This window comes from Procambarus clarkii, chromosome 64, assembly GCF_040958095.1.
Source record: "Procambarus clarkii isolate CNS0578487 chromosome 64, FALCON_Pclarkii_2.0, whole genome shotgun sequence".
In the NCBI taxonomy this organism is placed as follows: Eukaryota; Metazoa; Arthropoda; class Malacostraca; order Decapoda; family Cambaridae; genus Procambarus; species Procambarus clarkii.
The window spans coordinates 5,942,895-5,970,506 of NC_091213.1; the positions used below are offsets into that span (position 1 = coordinate 5,942,895).

Here is a 27,612-nt window from a genome sequence, read left to right on the forward strand (position 1 = left end):
TCTAAGCAACGCCATTTTGACACAGACAAGCTAGTAAAACTGCATATGATAAGCCTGAAATTGAGTTAGATATAGGCATTCCAATCTCTTCTTGTAAAAAGCAAATATTACAGGAAATTATGATACACTAACGTCAGAAAGCACGAGTATATAAACAGAGTTGTATGTTTAAAACCGAGAACTATATATACGGGCAGCACAAAACATCCACTATAGACAGTGTGACATATGTAATTACCAGAATTAGGCTGGGATATCGAGGGCCACCAACACTAGTTGCGACGCCGGCTTGTCAAATACCCCACCCCACATTTGTCCTGATGATATTTTGCAGTTGGATTTTAACATTTAACAGTTTGGCCATTTACGGCTTCGGCGGGTAGCCTGTTCTATGCGTTTATAATCCTGTGGGTCATCTGTTCTCAGTCATGCATTGTAGCTTGCAGAGTTTAAAACCCTTGCTCCTTGTTTCGGTTAAATCTGACCTTTTGAAGAAATTGTCTGGATTAACATCCTCTAAATTGCTCAGTATTTTAAAGGTTTCGGCGAGATCAGCCCTGTCATGCCTAGTGGGCACCATTGTTAGACCTGACTAGAGTTATGTCCTTTTTGGAGAGCTGGCAAAGAACGCCTGAAAGTTGGAACTCACTTCCCACCATTTAAACATTCGGGAGTGACAGAACTCTTGCCAAACCTGAGGATACCTGATCATCCAGGCTGTGACTCATACGTCAGGCTGCGAGCAGCCGCGTCCAACAGCCTAGTAAATCAGACCAGCAACCAGGAGGCCTGGTCGAGGACCAGGCCTCAGGGATGCCAACTCCTAAAATCATCTCAAAGTAACCTCAAGGTAAAGCAAGCCCTCAAGGAAATAAGGGTTTATTAGCCAGCCAGGACTTCACAATGCAGCCAATAACTGAAGCAGACCAGTACTCGATTGAGGCTGGGTCCATCAATGAGACGAGGCCTAAATTATACAAGAGAAATCAAAAGATATACAAGAGTCACAAACGGCACAATGCAGGATGACAGAAACCTGCGGAAATATAACAAGTCTAAGGCGCTGAAAGACACGTGGCCGGGGGGGGGGGGGACGGCGTTACTAAACAATCAGGCTCATACATTAAAGAAGGATTACAAAAAAAATCGTGCCCCCGAGGCAAAATACCCTCCGTACAAGGAACCAACATCCAAGAACGGTTTAAGGGTACCTATATACTCTATTCGGACTCCCCTCAGTCAGGCATGATGGTCAGGCACAGACATATTCCTTGCCCTAAACTGGGACAGAAAGGAGTTATCTAAGAACAATTGGAGCTGGCAAACAGTTCCGAAGGCAAAGGCTTGCATCCCCAGCAGGAAGAGACGACTGAAGGGGGTAGAAATAGCCTACGCTACTCTATCCCTTTGAGATGTTTTTTTCTCCTGTCTCGATAAACATACCTGAACTTGAGACGACTTAACTGCCCCCACTGTTGAAATGGATGGCACCATTTTTAGAGAAGGCCAAGCTATACTCCAAGCTAAATCCTGCCCCAACTCGATAATCCCCGGCCCTCAGATGCTTCAGAGCCAGAACCGTTGGGTAAAGACCAGAAGCAGGGCGAACCACTTCTGCAGGGGGAAGGAAGAGGAGGTGGAAACTTAGCCCAGGTAGAGGTCACAACACCTCCAAAATCCAGGTTCATAAAAGCCATAGGGACCAACTCCAAAGCATCAAATAGAGTATAACACCACAAACCGCAAATACAGGTATGGGAAAATCCTACCCGTAAAGTGGTGACTGCTTGATAAGCCTACTGGTGAGAAGCAAGCGCAGAGAATAGAAAAAACGTGTATAGACGTCACAGAACTTCGAGTCAAAGGTGTCATTGACCCAACAGGCACCATGATGGAGGCAGAAAGAATGATTATTGATCAACAGCAAAACCGATGAGCATCCTTCAAACTCGCACATAGCAAATGCGGACTCAATAGTTAATTCACCATGAGCCATGACTTGCAGGAAAATTAACAATGTCTGAAGGCTGCTAGCCATGCAAGACACACAAGCACTAGGGATGCTCACCTAAAGAATTGACACTGAACAGCGTGTAATAATGCAGCTATGAATGGTGTTGGAAGTACAGTTGAGTTTGTTCTTGACTCATAATCAGCAATCCTGGGTAGGACAGAAATGGTTGGGCACACTCCTATCACCTAATGCCTCTGTTCATTTAGTAGTAAATAGGTATCGAGGAGTTAGCTTGTTATAAATGATTTGTCATGGGATTGCATCTTGAGGAAGGTCAGTAGGTCAACCTTGGGAAGGGGGCGGTAACCTTGATATTAGCCTGTGTATGTATTTACTATTTGTGCCTGCAGAATTGAGCTCTTAGTTCTTGGACCCTGCCTTTGTAACCAATCTATTTTTCTCTTATGTCCACTATGTATATTTCTCTCTAACACACATCCCCAGGAAACAGCCCATAGCATATGTCTAACTCTCAGGTATCTATTTACTGCTTAGTGAACAAGGGCATCAGGGTGAAAGAAACTGAGTATTCTAGTAAACCGAGTACTCACCTAATTGTGCTTGCAGGGGTTGAGCTTCTTTCGTTTAGCCTTTCAACTGTCAATCGAGTGTAGCAGTCACTCGCTACACTGTCAGGTGTGTAGCGAGTAAACCTTATACTCGCTCCAATCTCTCATTACCTTAATGACAAACTAATTAGCACTAATTATGACTACTCAAATCCTTTCCCTAATTACAGGTATCATTCTTTCCATCCTGGTTGGAGGAAGCTGAGGTGTAGTCACCGCATATAACCAAGCAAAAAGTGAATAGCCGACAGTACAATTTCCACACTGAGTCAGATAACTCCCGTACAGATGCTTTGGATTTACCTAACCTCTTCAACCACAAAAATGTAGTGCTTGACGTGTACAGTTCTAATTGACCCCAAGACACTACAGCTTCGACACAGAGCACACAGTAGCCTACGACCACATCAAGCTACAACGCTCTTGCTCCTCATCCAGTTTAGACACTCACAATTCCCAATCACGCCGCCATGCTCTCCCGCATACAGCTCCATGACTCCGGCCCTCACTCAGCTCTCTGCTCTGCTCCAAGCTGTCTGAACGTCTACGAAAATGCCGATCGACTACTGTAACCAAGACTACTAAATAAATGTGAAACTCACTAAACACTGTGTATCTAATCTACCCAACAATGTAACCATTAATCGTACGTTACAGGTGTATAGATTCCTTACCTGAGTTTACCTGAAAGCCACTAACTAGTGGCCTCGACGCTGTCCTCATGGAGACCACTAGTTGCTGCCCTTCGATCTTCGGCGGCTTCTCAAGAGTCCCCCAATTGCCTTGTTCTTTTCCAGCTGTACTTTAAAAGCAAGTTTGGGTATTTATGGCTTTGGTGGGTAGGCAGTTCTATGGGTTCATTTACCAGAGGGCCACTAATACTAGTGGCCTCGATGAGGACACAGCTGATGCCTTGTCAAAGGTCCCCCCATTTGCCCTGATGATCATTTTCAACTGCATTTTAAAACCCAGCAGTGCTGGCATTTACGACTTTGCCAGGTTGGTGGTTCCACGGGTTTACAATCTTATGGATAAAACAGCATCTCTTCTCAGTCCTACATCTGACTTGTTGAGCTTGAAACCGTTGCTCTTGGACCCTTTGAGCCCATGTGACCCTTTTAACAAAATTTCCGGATCGACATCCTCCAAATTGTTCAGTATTTTTAAATCAATTTTAATTTTATTTCATTTTAAAATAAATTAAGATAAAGGTCCACATGGCAAAAAATCTTATTTTTTGAAGCAAATTTGTCACGCACACCATCCTTTCAGGGCTAAATTAATTTACTACAGTATATAGTTTAGTTAATACAACAGCAGCAGTATTTTATCATGACTTCTTGTATTATTTGTGTGATGTGCGAAGTTTTCCCACAACTTCTGTCATTTGCTTCACTTCATTAAATGTCACCCTTAAGGGGCAATCCTTGCCTTTTCCATATCTGCCTAGTCTCTTAAAATCATTGGCATTTTCCTTAATTGTGAAACCTTCTCCTCAACATACTTTTCTCTGATCATTTCCTCTTCTGCTGCTCTCTCCATCCTAGATGGTATTTCCTTTTCAACACACCCACAAATTATTAGGGACTTCTATCTGCAGTGTTTTGTACTAATTTACTGTTGGTAACCAGTTCTTTCATAATTGCTTGTCTAATGTCTACTTCTTATTGGCCATTTGTTTTTGACTTCCAAACACACTTTCTTAATCGTTTCTCTCTCTCTATTACAACTGGCGCAGATGTTTCTTTTACTTCCTCTTTATGCCCTTTTTATGCCTCAAACACTCTGCATATTAGTGGCTTTAGGCACTGTACCTACCTTGCCCATAATTCATACAATCTTCTTCTATCCTGTGTATGTACTTTTACATAAATAATGATTATTAGTATAGTTTGTTACCAGTAACAACACCAATGATCCTGCCACCGGTCACTTATAAAGGAATGAATGACAGGGTATAAATTGGAATAAGGCATGCCTTTTTGGGAAATAGGACAAGTGCAGATAGCCTCCTTAGTGGCAGTGTCTGGACACTCATTTGAGGGAATACCAATATGGCTGGGAACCTAGCAAAACTCAACTTGCTTAAAACGGATCGAGATAAGAAACAGTCAATATTGGATTTCGACGACCACAGGGTGCATAGGATTCAATGACTCCAGAGCTACGAGAGCACTGCGAGTCAACTACAATGACAAAGGGGTCCTGATGACAGAAAAGCAATTGACGGAGTGTATATAATATTGCATACAATTCAGCCATGAAGATGCTAGCCTCCAGAGGTAAGTGGCACATACAGGTTTGGTCCAGAAAGACTACAGAGTATCCAACACTGCTGGTAGACTTAGACCCCATATGTGAAGAGGGCAATAGAATTTAAGTGCAAAGAAAAATGTTCAATAAAATGGCACTTTATAAGAAGAGGAGGGGTAGATGCCTTTACCATGTGGGTCAAAGTCCTGCAAAACTTTGCAAGTGGGACTCTCCATGGAGGTAAGGATGGAATGACATGAGGGGAGTCATTGCTAACACAAAAGGGAGGCCTGTAAGCAAGACATCCGAACATAAAAAGGAAGGAGGTGAAAGGGAACAGAGCCTACCAGTAGGGCAACAGACAAAAGCCCGGCAAAAGTGAGAATGATGATGTTGCAGAGACCTCGCTAGGTAGCGAAGGCAGTAATGATCTCAATGGTCCTGGAGTGACAAGACGTCCATGTCAACATACAAACTCTGGACAGGGAACGAAAGAAAGGCACCAGAGCTGAGGCACAATTCAACATGGTGCAGAGCATGAAGATGACAAAGGATCAAAGGAGTGGCAGAGAAATGGGCAAGGCAGCAATAATTCAAATTAGACAGCATGAGAGAGGAGTGCAAACAGAGGAGGGTGCATCTGTTAGCACCCCAGAAAGTATGAAACAAGACTCAAAGCATTCAACTTAGAGGTAAGAGATATGAGGCGATCAAGACAAACTAGGGCCAAAAATCAATCCCAAAAGTTTAGTAGAAGCCTCATAGAAAAGGGGACCACCATAGAGCGACAAAGGGGACAAAGAATGACCTGACCCTGAGGAAAAGTCATAGCACAGGCCTTACATATAAAGAACTTGAAGTCATGATTAATGACGCAGGATGACACAGCTTCAATCGCAAGTTGGAGTTGGTGCAAAGGGGTCATTCCCTTGACAGCAGATATATTATCAACGTAAAGGGCAGAGAAAATACCAGAGTGAAGGGCAACCACTAAAGGCAATGAAGAAAAAAGTAGTGCTTAGAACACTACCCTGAGGAACACCTTCGAATTGGGGAAGAGGAGGCAGAGAAGGTGGCACCAAGTCTCACTTGAAAGCAATGAGAGGATGCTAGAAAGGAAGAGTGGAAGAGAGAGTGAGAGGGGAAGAGAGAGGGAGAGCGAGTGAGAGAATGGGAGAGAGTGAGAGGGAAAGGGAATGAGTGGGGGAGAATGAGAGGGAAAGATGGAGAAAGTGTGTGTGTGTGTGTGTGTGTGTGTGTGTGTGTGTGTGTGTGTGTGTGTGTGTGTGTGTGTGTGTGTGTGTCTTTAAATATTGTTACAGGATGAGGGCTATACTCATGGTGTCCAGTCTTTCTTTTGCTATTTTCAAATACAGTAACTTGTTATATATGACCCAGTATGATACCTGGCACAATACAACATGATGCCTGGCACAATGCAATATGATGTCTGGCACAATACGATGCCTGGCACAATAAACTATGATGCCTGACACATATAATATAATATGTCTGGCACAATACAATATGATGGCTAGCACAATACAACATGATGCCTGGCACAATACAACATGATGCATAGCACAATACAACATGATGCATGGCACAAAACAATATAATGCATGGTATAACCCATGCACAAAGCTGTTCATATATATTGAAATCTAGCACAAATTATTATAATCATTTGTGCTCAGAGAAATCACAGTAACGTGACGTATCAGTCAGAATATCGTATCAGTCAGAATATCGGTAGCAGCCGTGACGAGGATTCGAACCTGTGCTCTGGGCAATCCCAAGCAAACACCTTTTGTGATTTCTCTCTGCATTGAAGAGGAAGCGTTAGAGGTAAAATTCCTGGCAACAAAGCCAGAGTGCATGAGAATTGTGTAAAACCGTGTTTTGACTTCAATGGAAGCCTCAGGAATCATTTACTTTTTTTTGACCATGTCATAGCCTAGGTGTCTTAGGCATTTGCTTGGGATTATTACCCAGAGCACAGGTTTTAATCCGCCTCACGGTTCCTACTGATTTTCTCATTATAATTAGTGCTAAAGCTTTTGAGACCTAGAGTGATATATGCCAACAGATACACAACCATAACATGAGCCTATACATGGGAAAATACCTATCTCCAAACAAATGATGAGAATATAAAGGAACAAGCAACAGAATTTAATACACAAAGAAATCAACATAACTTCTTAACAGAATTTAATGTTCAAAAGTGTAAAATGGAAGCGTATTCATGGAATGAAAAGGAGGAATTCATTGCCTAGTATAATAAAATAAAATTTCCATTAATAACTATTTGAAAATATTGATTCTTTGAGCTTTTAAATAAAGCTACTACCTTTAGGATATCAGATTTCTTTAGTGCAAAAGACCACATTAAAAACAGTTATTGTATTGTGAAAGCTTTTTCTGCAGATAATCTTAACAAGAGTATGACAGTATACACAATGGAGCCTCACATCTACAGATCACTGTATGATGAATGTCTATATCAATATAAAATATCTAAATTGGGGGAATTGGATGGACATAATTTGTCAAGTCTGGCAACTATACAAACATAACAAAGCCGAGGAAATGAACCAAAAATACAAATTACAGTTTATATAAATGGTACAATTTTAACATTTTCGATGAGGCTAACAATAACTTGGGTTTGTCACTATCGGTTCATTTTGCGTGTGTGGATTAGGTTATTTGTTTCAGCAACATTATCGTGAATTATTCTCTGAATAACTTCTACATATGGTATTTTAAAGCAAAGATTTTGCAGAGTAAATACTGTAATATAGATGAAAAATAATGAAAAAATAAAATAAATAAGAGAAGTGCACATAAATATTATTTAGGACTCGAGGATAATTTTTTTGTATTCAATATACTATGCCTAAATATTCCAAACACATTTAGCACATACAATTCTACACAGGTGGTTCTGGTGTGTAAATATTCCAGGGTGTTACTCCCCATTCTCAACATAACATATTACTGGACAAAAATCATTATGGTTTACCTGCTGCACAATGAGTTAATGTTAATGCAGCATAATGTGAAAACCTGAACACACAAACACACACACTTGCACATCACATTCACCTGCACAGCACCTGTACATGATACTCATCTACACACACGTACCTGCATATGACATTCACCTGCACATCACCTGTACATGATACTCATCTACACACACATACCTGCATATCACATTCACCTGCACATCACCTGTACATGATACTCATCTACACACACGTACCTGCATATGACATTCACCGGCACATCACCTGTACATGATACTCATCTACACACACGTACCTGCATATGACATTCACCTGCACATCACCTGTACATGATACTCATCTACACACACGTACCTGCATATCACATTCACCTGCACATCACCTGTACATGATACTCATCTACACACACGTACCTGCATATGACATTCACCGGCACATCACCTGTACATGATACTCATCTACACACACACGTACCTGCATATCACATTCACCTGCACATCACATTCTCCTGTACACCAAGAGACTTCATGCATGCAAACTTCAGGCATCAAACTGGCTAGACTCTACAAGGATGCACATTGTAGACTGAATATTATAGCAGGTGAGACTTCACGGTACGTACTAGCACACTTCACAGAAGCAGCTATGATGTTCACCATAGTTTCAGTCACATAGCTTCACCCTTTTGTGAGAAATAATAAAGTAAGAGTACAGTACTTTATGCAGAACATTTTGAGTACATTAGACAACAATGTAGAACATATGGATGTGAAGCACATGCACGTCACAAGATGCTATACAACAAAGTTGTATAGCCTAAGGTAAGCTCTGCAGACAGCACCAACAGGAAGTAAAGTATTGCAATTCTATTTCTGTATGAGGCACTTCTACATACAATATTTTATCTGTGTTTAGTTACGCCCTGCAAACAAAAACGTCAGTGCAGAGACATGCAGCACACTCCAGCCGGAGATGTGCAGCACATACATGGAGACACGTACACAAAGCAACATTACATCTGTTACTACCGGGGCAAAGGGGATACCGAGGAACAAAGAATCCCATTCATTTGGGAAGCAACGAAAACATTAAATACCATGTAAATAAATACCGAGGTATGAATACAAGGTTTAGAATAGCATTAAAGAAAACTAGGTGTTAGACAGAAGAAAACATTAAGTAGGCAATTAAAGAGATAAACAGGAAAGCATAAGACTATACTGAGCAAGTTGGTAAGACACGAGGAGAGAACAACATCTCCTTCACAACCAATGAACTGGTACCATAATCCTGTTATAAAAAGTTATACTGTATACATGTTTTACATACACCTTATAGTAAAACTCAATAAATCATAATAGATGAGTTTAGTTTTATCATTAAAAATATATGATCACAAAGCTACAACTAAGCAAGGCCTGGTCATCACAACAGCACTTATTGTAAGTGCTCCTCCATGTAAGGTATATTCTTTACTATATTTACATATATTAGTCATAATGGAGCATCAAAGCACAGATTTAACTAAACATTGTCATTAATATATATATCAGTGTAAGACTTAACGGTACAGACTAACACTGGAATATTTGTATAAGGCCTAATCATAAATACCCCATTCAGGTACAGCATTGTAAGGCTCATCAATTCATATCCACCAAAGAGCAACATTGCAAGATATGTCAGCATACAATATCTTCTACAGTACAGAAGTCTTCAAGATTTACCCTTATAGACCTTTAGGCAATACAGATAGGCCTACTTCAGTCATACAGTACTTCATGTTCAATACTCCAAGAGAGTGTGGCATATCAAGCCCAGCGTGGCATATCGAGCCCATTGTGGCATATCGAGCCCAGCGTCAACACATCTCCCTGTAACCCAGCCTTACATATCCATTCAAGTACAGTCTCATGCCTGTGTTATGTCCCATGATAGTGCCACCATTAATATTTAAGGAGTTATCCTGGTCTAATAATGTAGAACATAATACACATGTCAAGCCTGTACTTAAGCTCATTGAGGTTCCTTAAAGCCAACTACTAACCTTTCTTAGGATACAACCCAGAACAATTGCCTAGCTCCCAAGTACATAGTTTAATGCTAGGTGAAGAGAAGCATCAGGTGAAAGGAAATGTGCCCAACCATTTCTGTCCTGTGAGCCAATGACCAACCACAGTGATACAGGATCCTTGTACAATATTGTATAGAATTATGCTTAAGTTACTCACTGTAAGACATCATATACAGCTACCATGTCAATGGAGCTTCAGCCATTATTATTATTATTACCACAATAATGTAACCTACATTGCACATATTTACAGTGACGCAACAAAGTGCTGAATACCCAACCTAAATGTAAGCACATTGTTGCCTCAATGTTTTAACCTTTCTTAGTACTGTACGTGCTCATTTATCCAGATTCCACTAAACCGGATATTTGGGTCATCTGCCCAAAATCGCATCCGGATAATTTTCTGGCAAAACTTTGCAATACCCGGACAGAAATCCTGATAACCGGAGGTTAGGATACATAAACTTTCAAAAACTACACATTTCAAGATCTACAGTATCAAACAAAGAAGACAAACTACAACAAGCTAAGCTAAAATTTATCTTTAAAATTATGTATTTGATTTAAAGTATGTATGGATATGCAAATGATGTTGGTTGTGGTACAAAAACTTGCAAATATGGTCATTTTTTGCCTTCCCCTGTAAGAATTCTGCTTATCCATAAGTCTGGCTTATCCAGATGTTTGGACTATCCGGTTATCTTGAGGTTATCTTGAGATGATTTCGGGGCTTTTGTGTCCCCGCGGCCTGGTCCTCGACCAGGCCTCCACCCCCAGGAAGCAGCCCGTGACAGCTGACTAACATCCAGGTACCTATTTTACTGCTAGGTAACAGGGGCATAAGGTGAAAGAAACTCTGCCCATTGTTTCTCGCCGGAGCCCGTGATCGAACCCGGGACCACAGGACCACAGGATCCAATCTCCGCTCAGCCGACCGGCTCCGGTAAAGGAGTCCTTCCCATATCGTCTGGATAAGTGAGCTTAGACAGTACTGTGGTAGTTCTTTATAGGGCTACACTATGCACAGATCCTCTGATGCATCATTTTAATATAATAATGTATATCTTGGCTATGTCATTACCCGGTATATCATTAAGTTATAGTAAAGCATGACCAGTTACCCAGAAACAATAATATATTTCTAGTTTCTAATAATACAATGTATCATTCACACTAAGTATCTTAGACAAAATTATGTTGATACTGAGGTCACAGCCCTGGGAATTCCAGTTTCCCATATCTATCACAAAACATTTGTTCTAATAAACATTTTTGTTCATTATCTTAGAACGTTTATGTTCAATACTGTGATAGGATGTCAATCCTATAGCTAAGTTTTTTAATAAAAAGAATTATTCATAGTACAGTATAGCACTTGGATTTTGCTAGAAACTATATGCAATTCCCATATATTCTACATTACATTATACTATCTTTTGCCAATCTTTCAATACCACTTTGATGTAATACATAATAATACATCTATTTCAGCATCTCAAATGTTTTATTTTTAATTGTTTAGCTTGTATTAATTATGTCATTATGAATGAACACCTTATTTTTAAACTGCACATATCGCCATTGGCAGTATTAATAATTAAATATAAAATTGTTTAGGTTTTTCACAACTATTGTGTAGTTTTTCATACAGGAGTTTCACGGTCGGCTGGAGGCTGCTTAAAAGTTATCAGTGAATTAGGCGATGCCTCAAAAGCATCCTGTCGTACGAGAGGTGTGACAGGACGACTAGTAGCGTCTGGACAGTGGTTTATCATATGGCCATGTTCAAGATCAGGTGTGAGTGGAGGGGAAGAGCAGGCAGGTGTTGTACAGCTGACGGGAGGTGTTGCTAAAACTAATGGGGAAGTTTCTGCATCATCTGAAGGGTCTTTTAAAGCCCCGTCATGAGAGCCAAGGGCTCGATGGAGCTTGTGCTTGAGACGCCGCAACTTCTCTAGTGAGGTAGAGGAAAATTGTTCAGCTAAGGTTACATGTTTCATCCCAGCAAGTGCTTCTGGTAGGTCGGGTAAGGATGCTAAAGGAACTTCATCATTAGGAAACTGATCTGCTTGTGGAGTAGCAGGACTTGATGCTGTTCGGTCTAGAAGACCACGACCCAAGTTGAGTGACTGAGGACGATCACGGCGCAGTGGAGATGATGAATTTGATAAGGATAACTGTGGCAAGTAGAAAAAACAGGAATGTTTAATATTTATTGCAAATAATAATAAATTCTTATTCATTAATAATCCATCTTCAAGTTACTAAATATACACATTTAAAGATGGATTGTAAGGTAAGTCCTGCACAAATATTTAACATACATATTCAACAACATTCTGGGTCCCGGTAGTACGGACGGGTTTGTTCTCAACTCACAATCGAGAATTCAGGGTTCAAATCCCAGGCGGGACAGAAATGGTTGGCCGCATTTCCTATCACCATTTCCCTGTTCACCTAGCAGTAAGTAAGTACTCAGGAGTTAGTCAGCTTATTGTGAGGATGCATACTGGGTGAGGGTTAGTAATTTTACCTTGGTGGGGGGGGGGGTGTTACCTCAACATAAGCCTAACATGTACGAATATACTTTGGCTTCCTGTCCCTCGACATAATAAATTACTTTTATTATATACAAATTTGTATGCTAAATTTAATCTACTATAATAAAAACAGCTCTGCACATATATCTAAGTTAGGGTAGGTTAATACAAACATTATATTGACTAATAATAAGTTTGTCAACATGTGTGTACTTGTTACATGTACATAAGAATAGGAACATAGGCTATAATATACCTACAGGCGAGTGATCTGTACAATAGTCTATTATACACCTCCTCCATTGCTCATTACGATTATAAACTGGGACATAAAGAGAGTATCTGATGTAGTTCTTGTCTGAAGGTTATCTTGGTTATCTTGAGGTTATCTTGAGATGATTTCGGGGCTTTTTAGTGTCCCCGCGGCCCGGTCCTCGACCAGGCCTCCACCCCCAGGAAGCAGCCCGTGACAGCTGACTAACTCCCAGGTACCTATTTACTGCTAGGTAACAGGGGCATTCAGGGTGAAAGAAACTTTTGCCTATATGTTTCTGCCTCGTGCGGGAATCGAACCCGTGCCACAGAATTACGAGTCCTGCGTGCTATCCACCAGGCTACGAGGCCCCTGTAATAGTAATGTAAGGTTGGTAATAACTTAGCATGTAATGGGACTGTTTATAAGGAGTCTTACCCATCTTAACAGAATCTCTTCCATAAAACCAATTCAAATGTTTGGGTTTTCACTCACCCTTTTGATAGGTGAAGCTTCCCGGAACTCGAGGCCCCTTAATGTCCTATCATTTCGGTGAGAAGAGTTCTGGGATAGTCCTTGAGGCCTATCCACTGAACTATGCTTTGGAGAAGTTGTTGTGGAAGAACAGCGTAGAGATGAAGCTCTGGAGAAAATTACCTCTATTGTAGATAATAATAATAATAATAATAATAATAATAATAATAATAATAATAATAATATAACAATAATAATAATAACAATATTGATAATTTTATTACAAAATAAATACAAAAGAATGTTTTACAATGGTTTAATAATTGTTACGGAGTACATATTGTTACGGTGCCCTCTCCTATTTCTTTCGTTTGCCGGCTTAAAGAGTCATATCAGCTCTCCCTACTGATTCTCTGAGGTTCAGGGAGTCTAATGATATATGTGGCGACCAGACCGACTGCCATTTAATGGAAGGAGGTTATATTATAAGTTGTAAATAAAGGAAAATTGGCGCCCTGTTATAAAATGAAACAGTATCCCCTACGACAGATATGACCTTTTGGAAGGGAGACACTATGCCGATCGCGGATTGGCCGACGTAGGTCGCGGGCGACAAATCAGGGCCCGCCATGACGTCACCGAGTGCCCCGGGCGGCGCCAACGTGAGAGTTGTACTGACCGTGGAAGCGACAGGACGCGCCTCGGTCTGCTCTCAAAGATTGGAGGCTCTGCAAGCCTTGTTCAGTGGATTGAGCTGGCCTGCGCAGCCTACCACAGTTATTGGAGACCCTGCGCTTCTGGGAAGCAAAAGAGGAACCAAGTTCAGTGAGCAGAGAAGTGCCCAAACTTGGAAAATAGTCGGCGACGACGCTGGGCGGCGCCGCTGGCTGGACGTTGAGGTCTGGAAGGTGGGCGAGCAAGCTAGCTGTGACTGGGGTCACATCCACTGAGAATCTTGGAAGGCCGACACCGTGCCTAGGACAAGGAGCGACGCCCTGTGGGAGAGGCGAGTGTGGGGAAAAATAGTGATTAGCTCAGCGCCCATCGATGAACCAGGATTGGGGCAGCTGAATCTCAGGGATTGGAACGGCGACGACGCGAAGGCTTCACGACACCTGAGGACCTGTGGAACGCCCTGGATCGTCGAGGATCGACCCAAGGAAGCGTGGGAACCTCACACCATCGAGGGACAGGCGTCGTGAGCCAGGAGTGTAAGGTAGATCATTTTTCCCTCCCATTACCCCTTGTATGAGTAGGCTAGTTAGGCCACAATATTTACTCGTGTATGTGGCAGCAAGACTTTATTACTTTAATAGTAGAGTAGGCTGCAAGGCAGCTTGTGTCCAGGACTGTCAGAGAGTCAGTGTGTATGGATGGCAGGACAGTGAAGAAGAGGTGCCGACGTGGTGAAGAGGCCCTCCTGTGAGAGTGTGAGACTCCGGTCTTCCTGCCCATTTGAAGGAGTGTTGGAGGTCGTGGAAGAAGAGGCTGACGATCTCCAGACTCATTATCCATATTCCATATTCATGTATTACTTGTGATTGTGTGTGTGTGTGTTCATGTAATTTGCATCAGTAAATCCACACATTTTATTACTGTGTTTGAGTGTGCCTCCATTTGTGATATTCCTCTATGAGCATACATTTCTGGCTACAAACAATATATGATACACCCACTGAACTGCATTGCTGGGGTGCAGATATAATAACCCAGCTGGCGACCTTGCTAAGAGGAAGATAGAGAAGACAGGCGGGAAAGGAGTTCCTGCAACCTTTTTTTTGTCTGGCAGGCAAGGCTCAGGGAGGTTATGGTTATAAGGTAAGCCTGAGTCTTCCTTCACTCCCCCACGGGTCTAGGCCGGAACTGTTAACAGCAGTTTCCCCGTGTTTGACTGAAGGGCTTCCAGGGTGAATCAGTGGCACCCCCTTTGTGGTGGAAGCAAAGACCTGCGGAGGTGGGCATTGTTGGTCTTATCTTGTGTGACCAAGGAGACTCCGGTGAATCCCGGGAGTCGGAGGGGCTGAGTATTTGGGCCTTTGGAACCCCTAGCAGTTAAGTGTTAGCAGAGCCCCGGACCGCCCACCCCCACGTGACAATATGTATATTGAATGAGGCCAAATTTGGATTCAAGTGTTTCTGGTATCTACCCAATGTCCAAGGTTTTTCTCCACACTACACCGAGTGCTTGTGCTATTGGCATTTTGTATTTCTTTTATATATATTGAATTCCAGGAGTCTGGATCCAGGGCTGCGTGCTTGGGCATGCTGTTGATTTCTCTCTCAAAATCTCCAGAGTTCGTGTGGATATAAATATAATAATAATATTTATATCAACATGATGTCTGGAGATTTTGAAAGAGAAATCGACATCATGTCCAAACACGCGGCCCTGGATCCAGACTCATAGAATTCAATACAGTGAAACCTCGATTAACGAATTTAATTCATTCCGGCACCAAGCTAGTCATGTGAAATGCTCGTCTTTCGAAACTAATTTCCTCATTTAAAATAATGGAAATAAAATTAATCCGTTCTACAGTCGAAAAACATCAATATGATATTCGAATTTTTAAATAATGGAGCAGCCTACCTGACATACACTGAACAAACCTTTATGACATTTTTCTTTTTTCAAATTTGTTAAATTTTTGTTTATTTTTAATTTTTTTTAAGAAAATAGAGCAGCCTACCTGACATACACTGAACAAACCTTTATGACTTTTTTCTTTTTTCAAATTTCCTAATTTTTTCAAATTTGTTCAGGCATTTGCACAAATTTGTTCAAATGCCTGACCCAGTCGATGGCAGACATAAAATGCTTCCAACCACACGGGGGTTTCTATAGGCCATTGCTCCCCTTGCCTCTCTGAGGGGGCAAGGTTCTGGCTCATGGTCCCCGGTAGACCCATAGAACTCCATACACATGACTGATGCCAAAGTCTGACATTAGTATATCAGCCTGGATAAGCTCCGGGGAGCCGAAGGGGCTCCCCGCAGAAAAACAGTCATTTGCATTGTTGGAGGTGTCCGAGAATTTCCGAGAACCAGGGGGAATGCTAGGAAGCATCATGTGCTTTTCTCGTTAATCAAGTAAAAGCTGGTCAATTGAGACAAATTTTCGCCAAATGGCGCGCTCGTTATTCGAAATGCTTGTACATTGAGGCGCTCGTTACTCAAGGTTCCACAGTATTTGTAAATACACATTTCAATTATATCTTCAGAGGTTTGAATATCATGCATAAAGAAGCTGCCAGGATCTTCCACTTTCATGCTGCTTATTGAGATGCTAAATATGTCCTCATACTGATTTTTTAGGATTTCACCAATTTCACCAACAACCCTGCTTTATCAATTTTCTTAAGCTTCTAGAAACAATAACCAACTACACAGACAAAGGTTTTCCAATTAATGCAGTGTACAAAGATACTTTAAGTCTTGTGATAAAGTATAACATGAAAGACTGGTCCAAAACCTAAAAGAATTAATTCTAAAATACTGGAATGTATATAACAATTAGTGGTTAAAAACACAGAAAGCTTAGGATCATCATAAATGAAAAAGAATCAGATCCCATGATTATTAGTCCTCAAGTCATTGAAAGTTTCTTAGGCCATGAGGCAATGAAATATAATACGGGAGGGCCAATGAAATAATCCAATGAAATATAATTCAATGAAATATAACCCAGAAAACACACATGAAGGTTGTATAATCAATAAAAAAGATCCTCTGTAGGATTTTTAAACTACAGCTATAATATTGTCTATGAGTGTTACCTGGAGAGAGATACATTGTTGGACTTGTAAGGAGAAAAACTGGAGGAGAGAGATGGTGCAGCAGATTCGGTATCAGGCGCTGATACAACTTTATGAGACACCAGTGGTGATGACTGCAGGTAAACAACGTCCACCTCATCGTTTTCCAGCGTGCAACACTCAACATCAAGCGATTCTCCTGTACATATTTGATAACACTGATTATATCAAATTAAACTGATACAAACTAGCATTTTTACACCTGACAATTTAATGATTAAAAAAATTATAATTTTATGATTGTTCATTTGGAACTATTTAATATTGAAATGCACTGTTCTACTGTGATAAAACAACAGCAATGAGTGGCTTATTTATATACAGTCAATACTTATACTTATTTACTTATTTATATAATATACTTATTTATATACAGTAGTAATAGTAATAGTAGTAGTACTATACTGTATCAACCCGTCCTCTTAAAAATAACGTCGCTTTTGGCTCGTATGCATGCTATGGCCAAATGTGGACGTAATTTGAAATGAAATTGGCTCACGAAAGTGACATACTGTCCCGTTTTCTGTTTGATTCGTCCGGCTTACTAGGAAAGGTTAGGAGAGGAAACTTTCTATTAACATTTTTCATAACGTTTTGAAACTTTATGAGAATTTCCTGCCTACCTAACCTATCAGAGGACCCTTAACTAACTGTTGATAAAAAAAAAATCTCAAATTTATTTTCATTTTTTTTTTTTTTTCAATTATTTCCACTTTCGGCCATACGGGCAAACGGCCAAAAGCGACGTTATTTTTAAGAGGACAGGTTGATACAGTATAGTACTACTACTATTACTACTACTACTACTAATAATAATAATAATAACAACATTACTGAAAAAAAATGAAAAATATTTTCATTTCATATTAGTGGGATGGGTTATTTGTTTTCATATTCTTGTGACATTTTTTATAATAAATATCAAAATAATCATTATGCCCTGTAAAATAATAATAATAATAATAATAATAATAATAATAATAATAATAATAATAATAATAAGTTACACCTTTTGCAAAGACCAGAATTACACACATGAATTTGCTCAAGTTATAGAGTTAACAAACATGATTATAATAATAATAAAAATAATAATTAATTGTGTCGGGGAACAGGAAGCCAGAATGTATTTATACACGTTTGGCTTTTATTGAGGACGATAAAGGGCAAAGACAACGTCAAGCGACGAAGCCCTCAACCAGAGAGTGAATCCCAAACGTTCAAGGAAGGTAACCCTGACACGCAAGGGTAGTACTTATGAAGCACCCAGGGAAGGATACCCTAGGCACATGCAGCTCCAAGTACAAGAACACCTGGCCACCACACCACACACACAGCTGGTACAGCCAAACAGGGCAAAATCCAGAACAGGAACTTGAGGTCAGAGGTAACTGAGAGACCGTCAGTACTTCATGACGAGAACTGAGGTGGTGGGCAGCCGGCTTGCCTGAGCCACTCCCCCTCCCCCTTATTAGGGGGAGGGGGGTTATGCTAACGAGTGAGAGTATTAGTTGAGGACAGGGTTGCTAGTTTGTTTTCTTTCAGCAAGACTTTCTTTGCTTCTTCAGGCTGGTAGCAATTTACTGGCTAGTGGTTTGTTTTGGTTCCCCTATCTTTCTGGATATCCCCCCGGTCGATGGCGGAATATGACATACTTTGAATGTAGAGTGCTCATATGCTATTACTCCCTGCACTTCTCTGAGGGGACCAAGTTCTGGCTTGTGGTTCCCGGTAGGCTTAAGAACTCCTGTGACTGATGACCTCAAATTAATATAGCACATATTAGTTTGGATAGCTTCAGGGAACCAACGGGGCTCCCCAGAAACTTTTAAATTTTAAAGTCAAACTCGAAAAGATCATCAGGACAAATGTGGGGACCTTCAACAAGCCGCTAGCTTCCTGTCCTCGTCGAGGCCACTAGTGTTAGTGGCCTTTGGGTAAATCAGGTAAAAAATTAAGAGAGCCTCTAATCATGAGGAAGGCTGAGATAAGGGAACCCAAAAACAACAACACTGAAAACACCTCCCACCAATCAAGTGCATGGAATGGCAAAATCCTCAACAAGCGCCAAGGAAAATCAAAGGACAGTCCACTAGCCAGAATGACCCTGGAACCATGAACACACCCAAAAGGGGTGGAAGAACCAAACTCAAAGGAGGCCAGATCCATAACCAAAGCGGAAACTGGATCAAGCAGGAAGTATGCACCAAGGGCCCTTTGCCAGGAAACTTGGGAGAAAATAAACCTCTGGAAGGACGACTCTAAAGAACCCAAAGTACACGGAAACGAACCCAGGGCGAAGCCATACCCAGTGCACATACATACAGGGAAGAGAAGAAACCTCGCAACAAAAGATCCTTCACAGAAGGCATGAAGGCCCACAAAGGATCAAATGGGACCTAAGAACCCCACTCTGACTTAACCCAAGCTCCAGGAACCGCAGAAGAGAGCCCTAGGGCTGAGCCCTCATCCATGCCTACCACCCGGGAAGGGAAAGCAGAGCCCAAGGAAAAACTTTCCAAGGAATGGGTCGACTGGGAAGACCCAGAAGCTTCGGGGGATTGAGAGGCTTGCTGCCCGTACGAGAGGAGCAAACCCCAGACCAGCCCAAGCCACATCCTGAGTTAAACCCTGCCCTAACCCCAAAACCCTCAGATGCATTGGAGCCGGAAGTAGGGGGGGAAGAGGAGTAGCGTGAAACCGGCCCACTTGCAAAGGAAGTGGGAATCTGGACAGAACCACAATCGAATGGACCTACACCCCAAATCTGAGTCCTCAAACACCTAGCGGGGCAGATCCGGGGCATCCAACCAGGCACACAGTCCAGACCACTGCAAAGCAGAAAAACCTCAAATGCAAAGAGGTTGCTGCCTGAAACCTCTGAATGTCAACAGAGAAATTGGTAAGACAGAGTACATGAGAGGAACAAGTTTAACATGACCCAGGGTCAAAGGTGTCATGTGCCAACAGGCAGCTGGCAGAGGCTGAACATATGGACACAGCCAGGCAACAAGCAATCCTTAAATTCGTACAAGGTGAGAGTGGGCTAGAAGAGGTACCATAGTACAACTGAGCCCATGGGGGTTTTCCAGGGCTGCAGGGTTTATGAGCCCCTGCAGGAAGTACAGGAACTTGGAATGCACCCCGGTAAACCCTGAATGGAACAGGCAACCCTGGCAACTCGAAACCAATGGAAAGGTGAAGGAGACAACAAGGCAGATTGTACGCACCCTAGGCTAAGCCTAATAAGGGGAAAAGAAGAATCCCCGAGCATAAAAAAGGGCAAAGTGAGAAATGAAAAACAAGGAAACAAGCCCAAAGCCCCTAAGACCAAACTGCAGAAAATGAGTTACCAGGAAAAACAGAGGTGCAATAGGTACTCTGAGAGAGAACTCTATCAACATCAGAGGCCTGAGACTGTTCAACACGCTTCCATTACACATAAGGGGTATAACTGGCTGCCCCTTGCAGTGGTCAAGAGAGAACTTGATAAACACCTCCAAAGGATACCTGATCAACTAGGCTGTGATTCATATGTCAGGATGTGAGCAGCCACGTCCAACAGCCTGGTTGACCAGTCCAGTAACGAGGAGGCCTGGGTGAGGACCAGGCCGCAGGGATGTAAAGCCGCGAAACCATCACAAGGTAACCGCAAGGTAAGGTAGGGAGAAACGTCGGCGCACCTATATGTTAGTGAAGTACTGGTAACTGGACACGCAAGCCACAGTGCACCCCACCAGTTTAAAACATTCCCAACTATAGGGAAGACAGAAAGTCAAAGATCACTGGTGACCACTTAATCGCACCGACCACCCTCTAATGGGAGTGTGTCCCGAACACCTGAGGGAAGACAACCCTGACTGTGCAAGGGTAGCACTAAGGAGCACCCAAGGAAGAAAACTCTAGGCACATTTAGCTCCAAGCACACTAAACTTCTGGCTCATGCACAAAACTGTGTAAAAATAGCCTCAATGTCAAATTACCACTTGAAAAACGAAAGACTGGAGCCAAAGGACAGGACAGCCTCCACGCACCATCAGAATAAAACTGACGGTGGGGCCAGTTGACCCGGTATGGTTCTCTCTTACCCCCAAATAAGTGGGGAAATGGCACAATCTAGCATGCACTAGTTTCAAAAATTTTGGTGGTTTGTTTTCATTATTGGGGGAATTCTTTTGGTAATTTTGGGTCTGCAGTCTTGTTTTTAACCATGCAGTAGTTTGTTTTGGTTTGCATATCTTTCTGGGTACCTTCCCCAGTTGGTGGCAATTCTGATTAACTTTAAATAGTGTTCATAGGCCATCACTCCCTGTGCCTCTCTGACAGGGCCAAGTTCTGGCTCATGGACCTCGGTAGGCCAACAGAATTCTGTGACTGATGGCACCTTGTAGTATGGCCCTGATCAGAGCATGAATGCTTCAGGGAGCTGATGGCTATCCTCACAAAACCCTCGATTCACCTTAGGCGAGGGAAACCTCAAGCAAGAAGGACCGCTAAGGGAGCAACCCTCGAGCACACCAGAGAAGTGAACTCAGTGCAAGGGTAGCACTAGGGATTACCTGGGGAAGGAAACTGTCCAAGCACACTGAAGACCTGGCTCACACCACAGCACAGTGTAAGGAAAACACAACATGTCTATGCTATGTCTCAAGTTTCATTTCTTTCTATTACCATAACAACTTTACAATCAATGCAAATTTACTGTACAGATGCTACAATTCAGGCCAAATAATACATAAATCGGCTATTTCAACATGCAAATATATAGACTGTATTCATTTCTGCACTTGCTTAATACATCAGTGCAAAAATATTTATACAACAGACAGTGCAAACACCAGCATTGAATGTAATGAGACTCCTTTTCTGACTGGTCCCTCAGTGGCTATGGGAGCCACCAAAACTATCCCAACAATGGTCATATAAAAGAGACACTTTTGTAAATGAGTATTTATTTCGTAGTTGGAACAAAGAGAGCTATTACTGACATACATGCACACATCTGCCAGGACCCAAACCTACCCGGCATCCAGTGTACCTACCACATGACTTCCTTTGTCACATGGGTGAATATGTAGACGAGCGCCTGGGGGTGGAAGACCCCCCCCAGCCTATGTCTGCCGGCACCAGGAACTGCAGACACTCTTCGTCACTGTCCGCACCGTCAGCCTCTACAGGGTTAGTGTTATATGGACATCAGTCTACCTAAATTTCTATTTCAACTACTGTATGTTTTCATCTACTATTATTATGGCATTAGTAGATTTCAATTCCCATCAGCTTTTGTTAGTGGAGATAGTACTTTACCAGTGAATTATCATATATATACTGTACACTTTATATAAGGATAAGCCTTCAGTTTCTAACACTGTACTTCAACTTTGCTTATTTTCTAAATGTTGTGTACTATGTACGTATTAGTAACTGACCAAGCAGATTCATTATAGAATAAGAAACTAGTACTACATCTGTGTAGGTAAGAGCAAACAACTGGTGACACATCTATGTATTTCCATCAGTCTTGCCAGAGGAGCAAAAAATAAAATTGCATTCAATAAAAGTGCCATAAGTAAAAAGAAGACTACACACGCTAAATAATAATGAATGCAAATTCAATAAATGATATTTGAATTTAATGTTGGAGATTACAGATGACTAAATTTAAGAGGCACAGTACAGGACGATAAATCCCAGGTTATCAACATTAGTATTTTTTCCCTCTCCACTTCCACACAGAGTACCCAACCACTTGGGCTGGATGGTAGAGAGACGGTCTCCCTTCATGCAGGTTGGCATTCAATCTCCGACCGTCCAAGTGGTTGGGTACCATTCCTTTATGCATCGCATCCTAAATCCTTATCCTGATCTATTCCAAGTGCTATATAGTCTTAGTTGCTTGACTGGCACTGTCTCCTGATATTTCCTTTCCCCCTCCCTTCCACACAGAGTATAGTTATAAGAGTCATCAAAAAGCCACCGGCTTTTGTCTCTTTTTAGGCCACTAGAAATGGTGATCCCCCCTCAATTACATACAGGTAAATTATAATTTGTTTTAAATGTCAAAATATGAACCTCTGCATCCTGGAGGCCATGTGACCTTTGAGTGTGCAGATGGAGGGCAATTTCATACCCATCACCACAGTGATGGGTATGCTACAAGAATTATTTCTGCTGCCCCTCATCTGTCCTCACTTGCCACCGCACAACTTGCCAGTGTTCTTTCGCACGCAGCTAAGTTTCCTGCACTTCAATCTTTGTAACACACAGAAATCACAATAACGTGATACATCAATGAACAAATCCACAAGGGCCGTGACGAGGATTCGAACCTACGTCTTTGAGCATCCCAGACGCTGCCTTAATCGACTAAGCTACGACATGGTCAAAAGAGTTGAAACCGAAGTTCTACTGAACTTACTGGATCCTGCAGCCTCTCCGAGACACAAACCAGGGTTTTACACAACTCCCCCATGCACTTGAGCTATGTCAATAAGCCGTTCTACCTCTTCACCCTTCCTTCATTACACACAGAAATCACAATAACGTGATGCAGTCATTAACAAATCCACAAATCTTTTACCATGTCATAGCTTAGTCGATTAAGGCAGCGTCTGGGATGCTCACAGACGTAGGCTTGAATCCTTGTCACGGCACTTGTGGATTTGTTCATTGATGCATCACGATGAAGGGAAACCGGATCAACCCAAAGTGTGTCCCCGGACACAGAAGCTGTGGCGCGGCAAATAACGGCGAAGCGCCACAACCGGATACAAAGCATGATGCACCCCCGGCCGTAACAACCAAGCATCAACCACCCACGGACCCCTCCAGAACGCAGCAGTCTCATTCTTCGCCAGAAAAGAAGGAGACGGCTACAAGCGAACAAAACAATCTCCACGATTGAAAGAGCAGAAACCCCTGTGCCGGAGGAGAGTATGAAGCTCCCCAACCCAACCCCCAGAGGCTAATGCCAACAAGAAAAGAGCTTTGGAGAAACAATCCTGGACCGAAGGGGCCACAACGAAATGAGGAGACAAAAGGTAAGCGAGCACTCTGTGCGAAGACCAGGATGGCTCAGGTAACGCATGAGCAGGCCGGAGGTGAAATAAAGCACGAGACAGCTTGCGAAACGGCGCAGACGTAACATCGATAGTGAAGGGAAGCTGAAGCGGCTCCACCAGCGCCGCACGATATGAGGCGACAGTGTTAGGCATAAGATGATGGTCCTGAAACAACCAAGAGAGAAAGGACAACAAGAGGGGAAGGACGAGGAGGTGCGGACTGAACCAGGATCGATGCGATTCCCACCCCCAAGTCCGGGTCTCGAAAAGCAAAGCAGGGCAGCCCCGGGGCATCCAGGTGAGCAACCAACCGAGCGCGTTGCAACAGACGAAACCTAACTTGCAACGCACCCGAATAGAATCATCAGAGGAAGGGGGGGTGTATTTTTTCTTGACTTTATTTCAATACATATTGACCTACAACTTTCACATATTTGAGTAAGAATGCCAAATAATGTTTATTAAAACATACAAGTAAATTAATTAATTAAAACTACCTTGTTCAGTGTCGATAACTTCAACTTCAATTATCTCTAAAACTAGAATTTCAACTTCGAGTCGGCATCAAAAATCCAGTTTCTGACCGATTCTCACCATTTTTACATAGTGTGTGTACAGCTGTCTGTTCTACAATCCTATTTGATTGTTTTTTCATAAACCCTAAATGTTGGGAGTTATTAATTTTTTGGTAAAAATTTGGCACATATTTTAACTGCCATATTGGCAATTTCTTTTTACAGTAAACTATACTGAATCCTATAATACAGTAATAACAAATAAAAATTAAGATCACATGCTCTTCTGAGAGCATAACAACACCAAATAACCAATTTGTGATATTTAATATTTTTGATGCTCATTTGAAAATCTGAAATTTTCAATAGTTATTTTATAATAATTTTTAATTTTCTTGTTTTTCAAGTTACGTTCGTGATTATTTAGACAAAGTTGGAGCATGTACCTAGTAGATAATGTACAATTTTTTTTTTAAAGCATTTGAGCAAGGGAAAAATTTCATTTCCTGGTCCCTTAAATCTATCAATTACAAACATGATCATGAGAAGAAGCATAGGTTAGGGGTCATCTTCAAAGAAGTTTCAATGAGGTACTCATCAATGCTGACTAAAATAATTACGAGAACCAAAATAAAATACATGTACTATGGAAATAAATTCCATTATGTTAAGAGCAACATGAAGAAAATATGGAGCACTATTTCCAAAATATTATAATCAAAGAAGATCTTGAATAAGAAGCCAATACTCCTATCCAATGACGATGATGAGCTTTCTGCCTCTGATACTGCCATTAAATCAATAGTTTCTTCTCATCCATTGGCACATCCCTTGCAAATGATATTCCATCATCCCTAACTAATGTTAAGGACTACCTTACAGGAAACTATCCAGCGTCTTTGTACCTAACTTTCACTAATTCAAGGGGCCCAATCAAGAGACCCAAAATGTGGAAAGACCTTCCCAATCATGTCAAAGACTGTCCCTCTCTCAACCAGTTTAAGAGAAAACTAAGTACTCTACTACTACTTAATCAACTCCATGTAACCTACCTTACCTCCTAAATGTCAACCTATGTCTTGCTATTTTCAAATAATTTTGATTATTGACCAACTTATATAGCTGCTGATATCTGCAATGTATAAACTTTAAGAAAACTGTGTATCTATTTAGTTACTTCTGTTGTTCTGTTGCAATTTCTGCTGTTCCATCCTACATGTAATTAGTGTCATTCTTTTTTTTATTTTTTTTTCCCTTTTTCAGTGCATTTTATGCTTTTGATCTCAATTAGTATTAAGTCTTAGTTTTAAGTGGTTTCCCACATCTTGCCCAAGACCCTGTGAATATTACTGTCTTTAGGCATAGTACATACTAGCTCTATCTAGAAATCCAACATTCTGTATGTAACTCATTTTGTATGTATATACTTTTACCTGAATAAACATCATTATATAGTACTTGGAAAGGATATGAGGATAAGGATTAATTAAGGATGGGACAAATGACAGGAATGGTGCATAACCATTTAGAGCATGGTTATGGGTAGGGTATTGAATGCTAACCTACAGGAAGCGGGATGCTTGTTTCAAAACAAGAACAATTGTTTTGAGAGATTTGAATATTTGTCTACACTGCTGTGGGAGGTTGTTTCGTGGTTTCAAGGCTTCGGTCTTGAACCCAGCAGTGGTCTGTATGGGTTATCTTGAGGTTATCTTGAGATGATTTCAGGGCTTTTTAGTGTCCCCGCGGCCAGGTCCTTGACCAGGCCTCCACCCCCAGGAAGCAGCCCGTGACAGATGACTAACACCCAGGTTACTGCTAGGTAACAGGGGCATAGGGTGAAAGAAACTCTGCTCATTGTTTCTCGCCGGCGCCTGAAATCGAACCCAGGACCACACGATCACAAGTCCAGCGTGCTGTCTGCTCGGCCGACCGGCTCCCTGCTGGGTCCAATGACTTTCTGAATGCTTTCCTGGCAAGATGCTGGAGTGTCACCTGCTCTCTCTCTGACACTCGTCACCTCTGGTCCCTGGCAGGCCAAACATTATTTCAAGGTTGCTGCGATCGTGTAGTTGGGAGCCATCTCAGTGAGAGAGCATCAGGGAGTCACAAGGGGCTTACCCCAGGAAACAGGTAAAATGGAGGAGTAGGTGTGTGTATTAAGGAGAAATAAATATATACAGAACTCTTAAATTCCACAAATTTACCTGAGGGCCACTAACACTCTAGTGGCCTTGACGAGGACAGAAAGCCAGTGGCTTGTCAAGAGCCCCCCCCCATTTGCCCTGATAATTTTGTCAAGCTGGATTTTAAAGTTCAGCAGAGTTTTGGCATTTACAGCTTTGGCAGGAAATGATGTGGTAGAGATACTTTGAATCATTGATACTTGCCACCAGATGGCAGCCCAGTTTACCCAAGTTCCTGTGCAACAACCCCAGCCATTTACCACACCTAATGTAGCCCTGTATGATCCTGCAGTGGTCTATTAGGTCTGGTTTGACTTTCAGATAAGAGTTGACCTTCCATTATACTTGATTTGGCATTGGGGCCTGTACTTTTTTTTTATTTCTTTTAAATTCATATTTGGTGATCTAGCGCCACCTTGGGCATCTATTATAATGGTCCCTGACTGTGCATCCCCAGGGACCTTTGTACCAGTGTGATCAGTGTGCTCCTTCCCTTGCACATCAACTGAAAAAAATCTCCAATGAAGCTTCGCTTTAAATCGACAAAAATATTTATGTTTATTTAGTAATTACCTAAGTGTAGTTACAGGATGAGAGCTATGCTCGTGGTGTCCCGTCTTCCCAGCACTCTTTGTCATATAACGCTATGAAACTACTGACGCGTTATATGACAAAGAGTGCTGGGAAGACGGGACACCACGAGCGTAGCTCTCATCCTGTAACTACATTTAGGTAATTACACTTAGGTAATTACTAAATAAACATAAGTATTTTTGTCAATTAAAGCGAAGCTTCATTGGAGATTTTTTCAGTTGATGTG

General features: G+C 41.7%; 1 protein-coding gene across 1 annotated transcript in view; it reads right to left on the minus strand.

Moving 5' to 3' along the window:
• Positions 1–11,433: 11,433 nt before the first annotated feature.
• LOC138354673 (uncharacterized) overlaps positions 11,434–27,612 on the minus strand; it is a 22,954-nt gene continuing 6,775 nt past the window's right edge. The window contains exons 2-4 of the mRNA XM_069309031.1: positions 16,992–17,169; positions 13,237–13,384; positions 11,434–12,125 (exon numbers count right to left, since the gene is read on the minus strand). Of these exons, the coding sequence (XP_069165132.1) occupies positions 11,592–12,125; positions 13,237–13,384; positions 16,992–17,169 (860 nt within the window). The 3' untranslated portion in view covers positions 11,434–11,591. The remainder of the gene's footprint in view (positions 12,126–13,236; positions 13,385–16,991; positions 17,170–27,612) is intronic.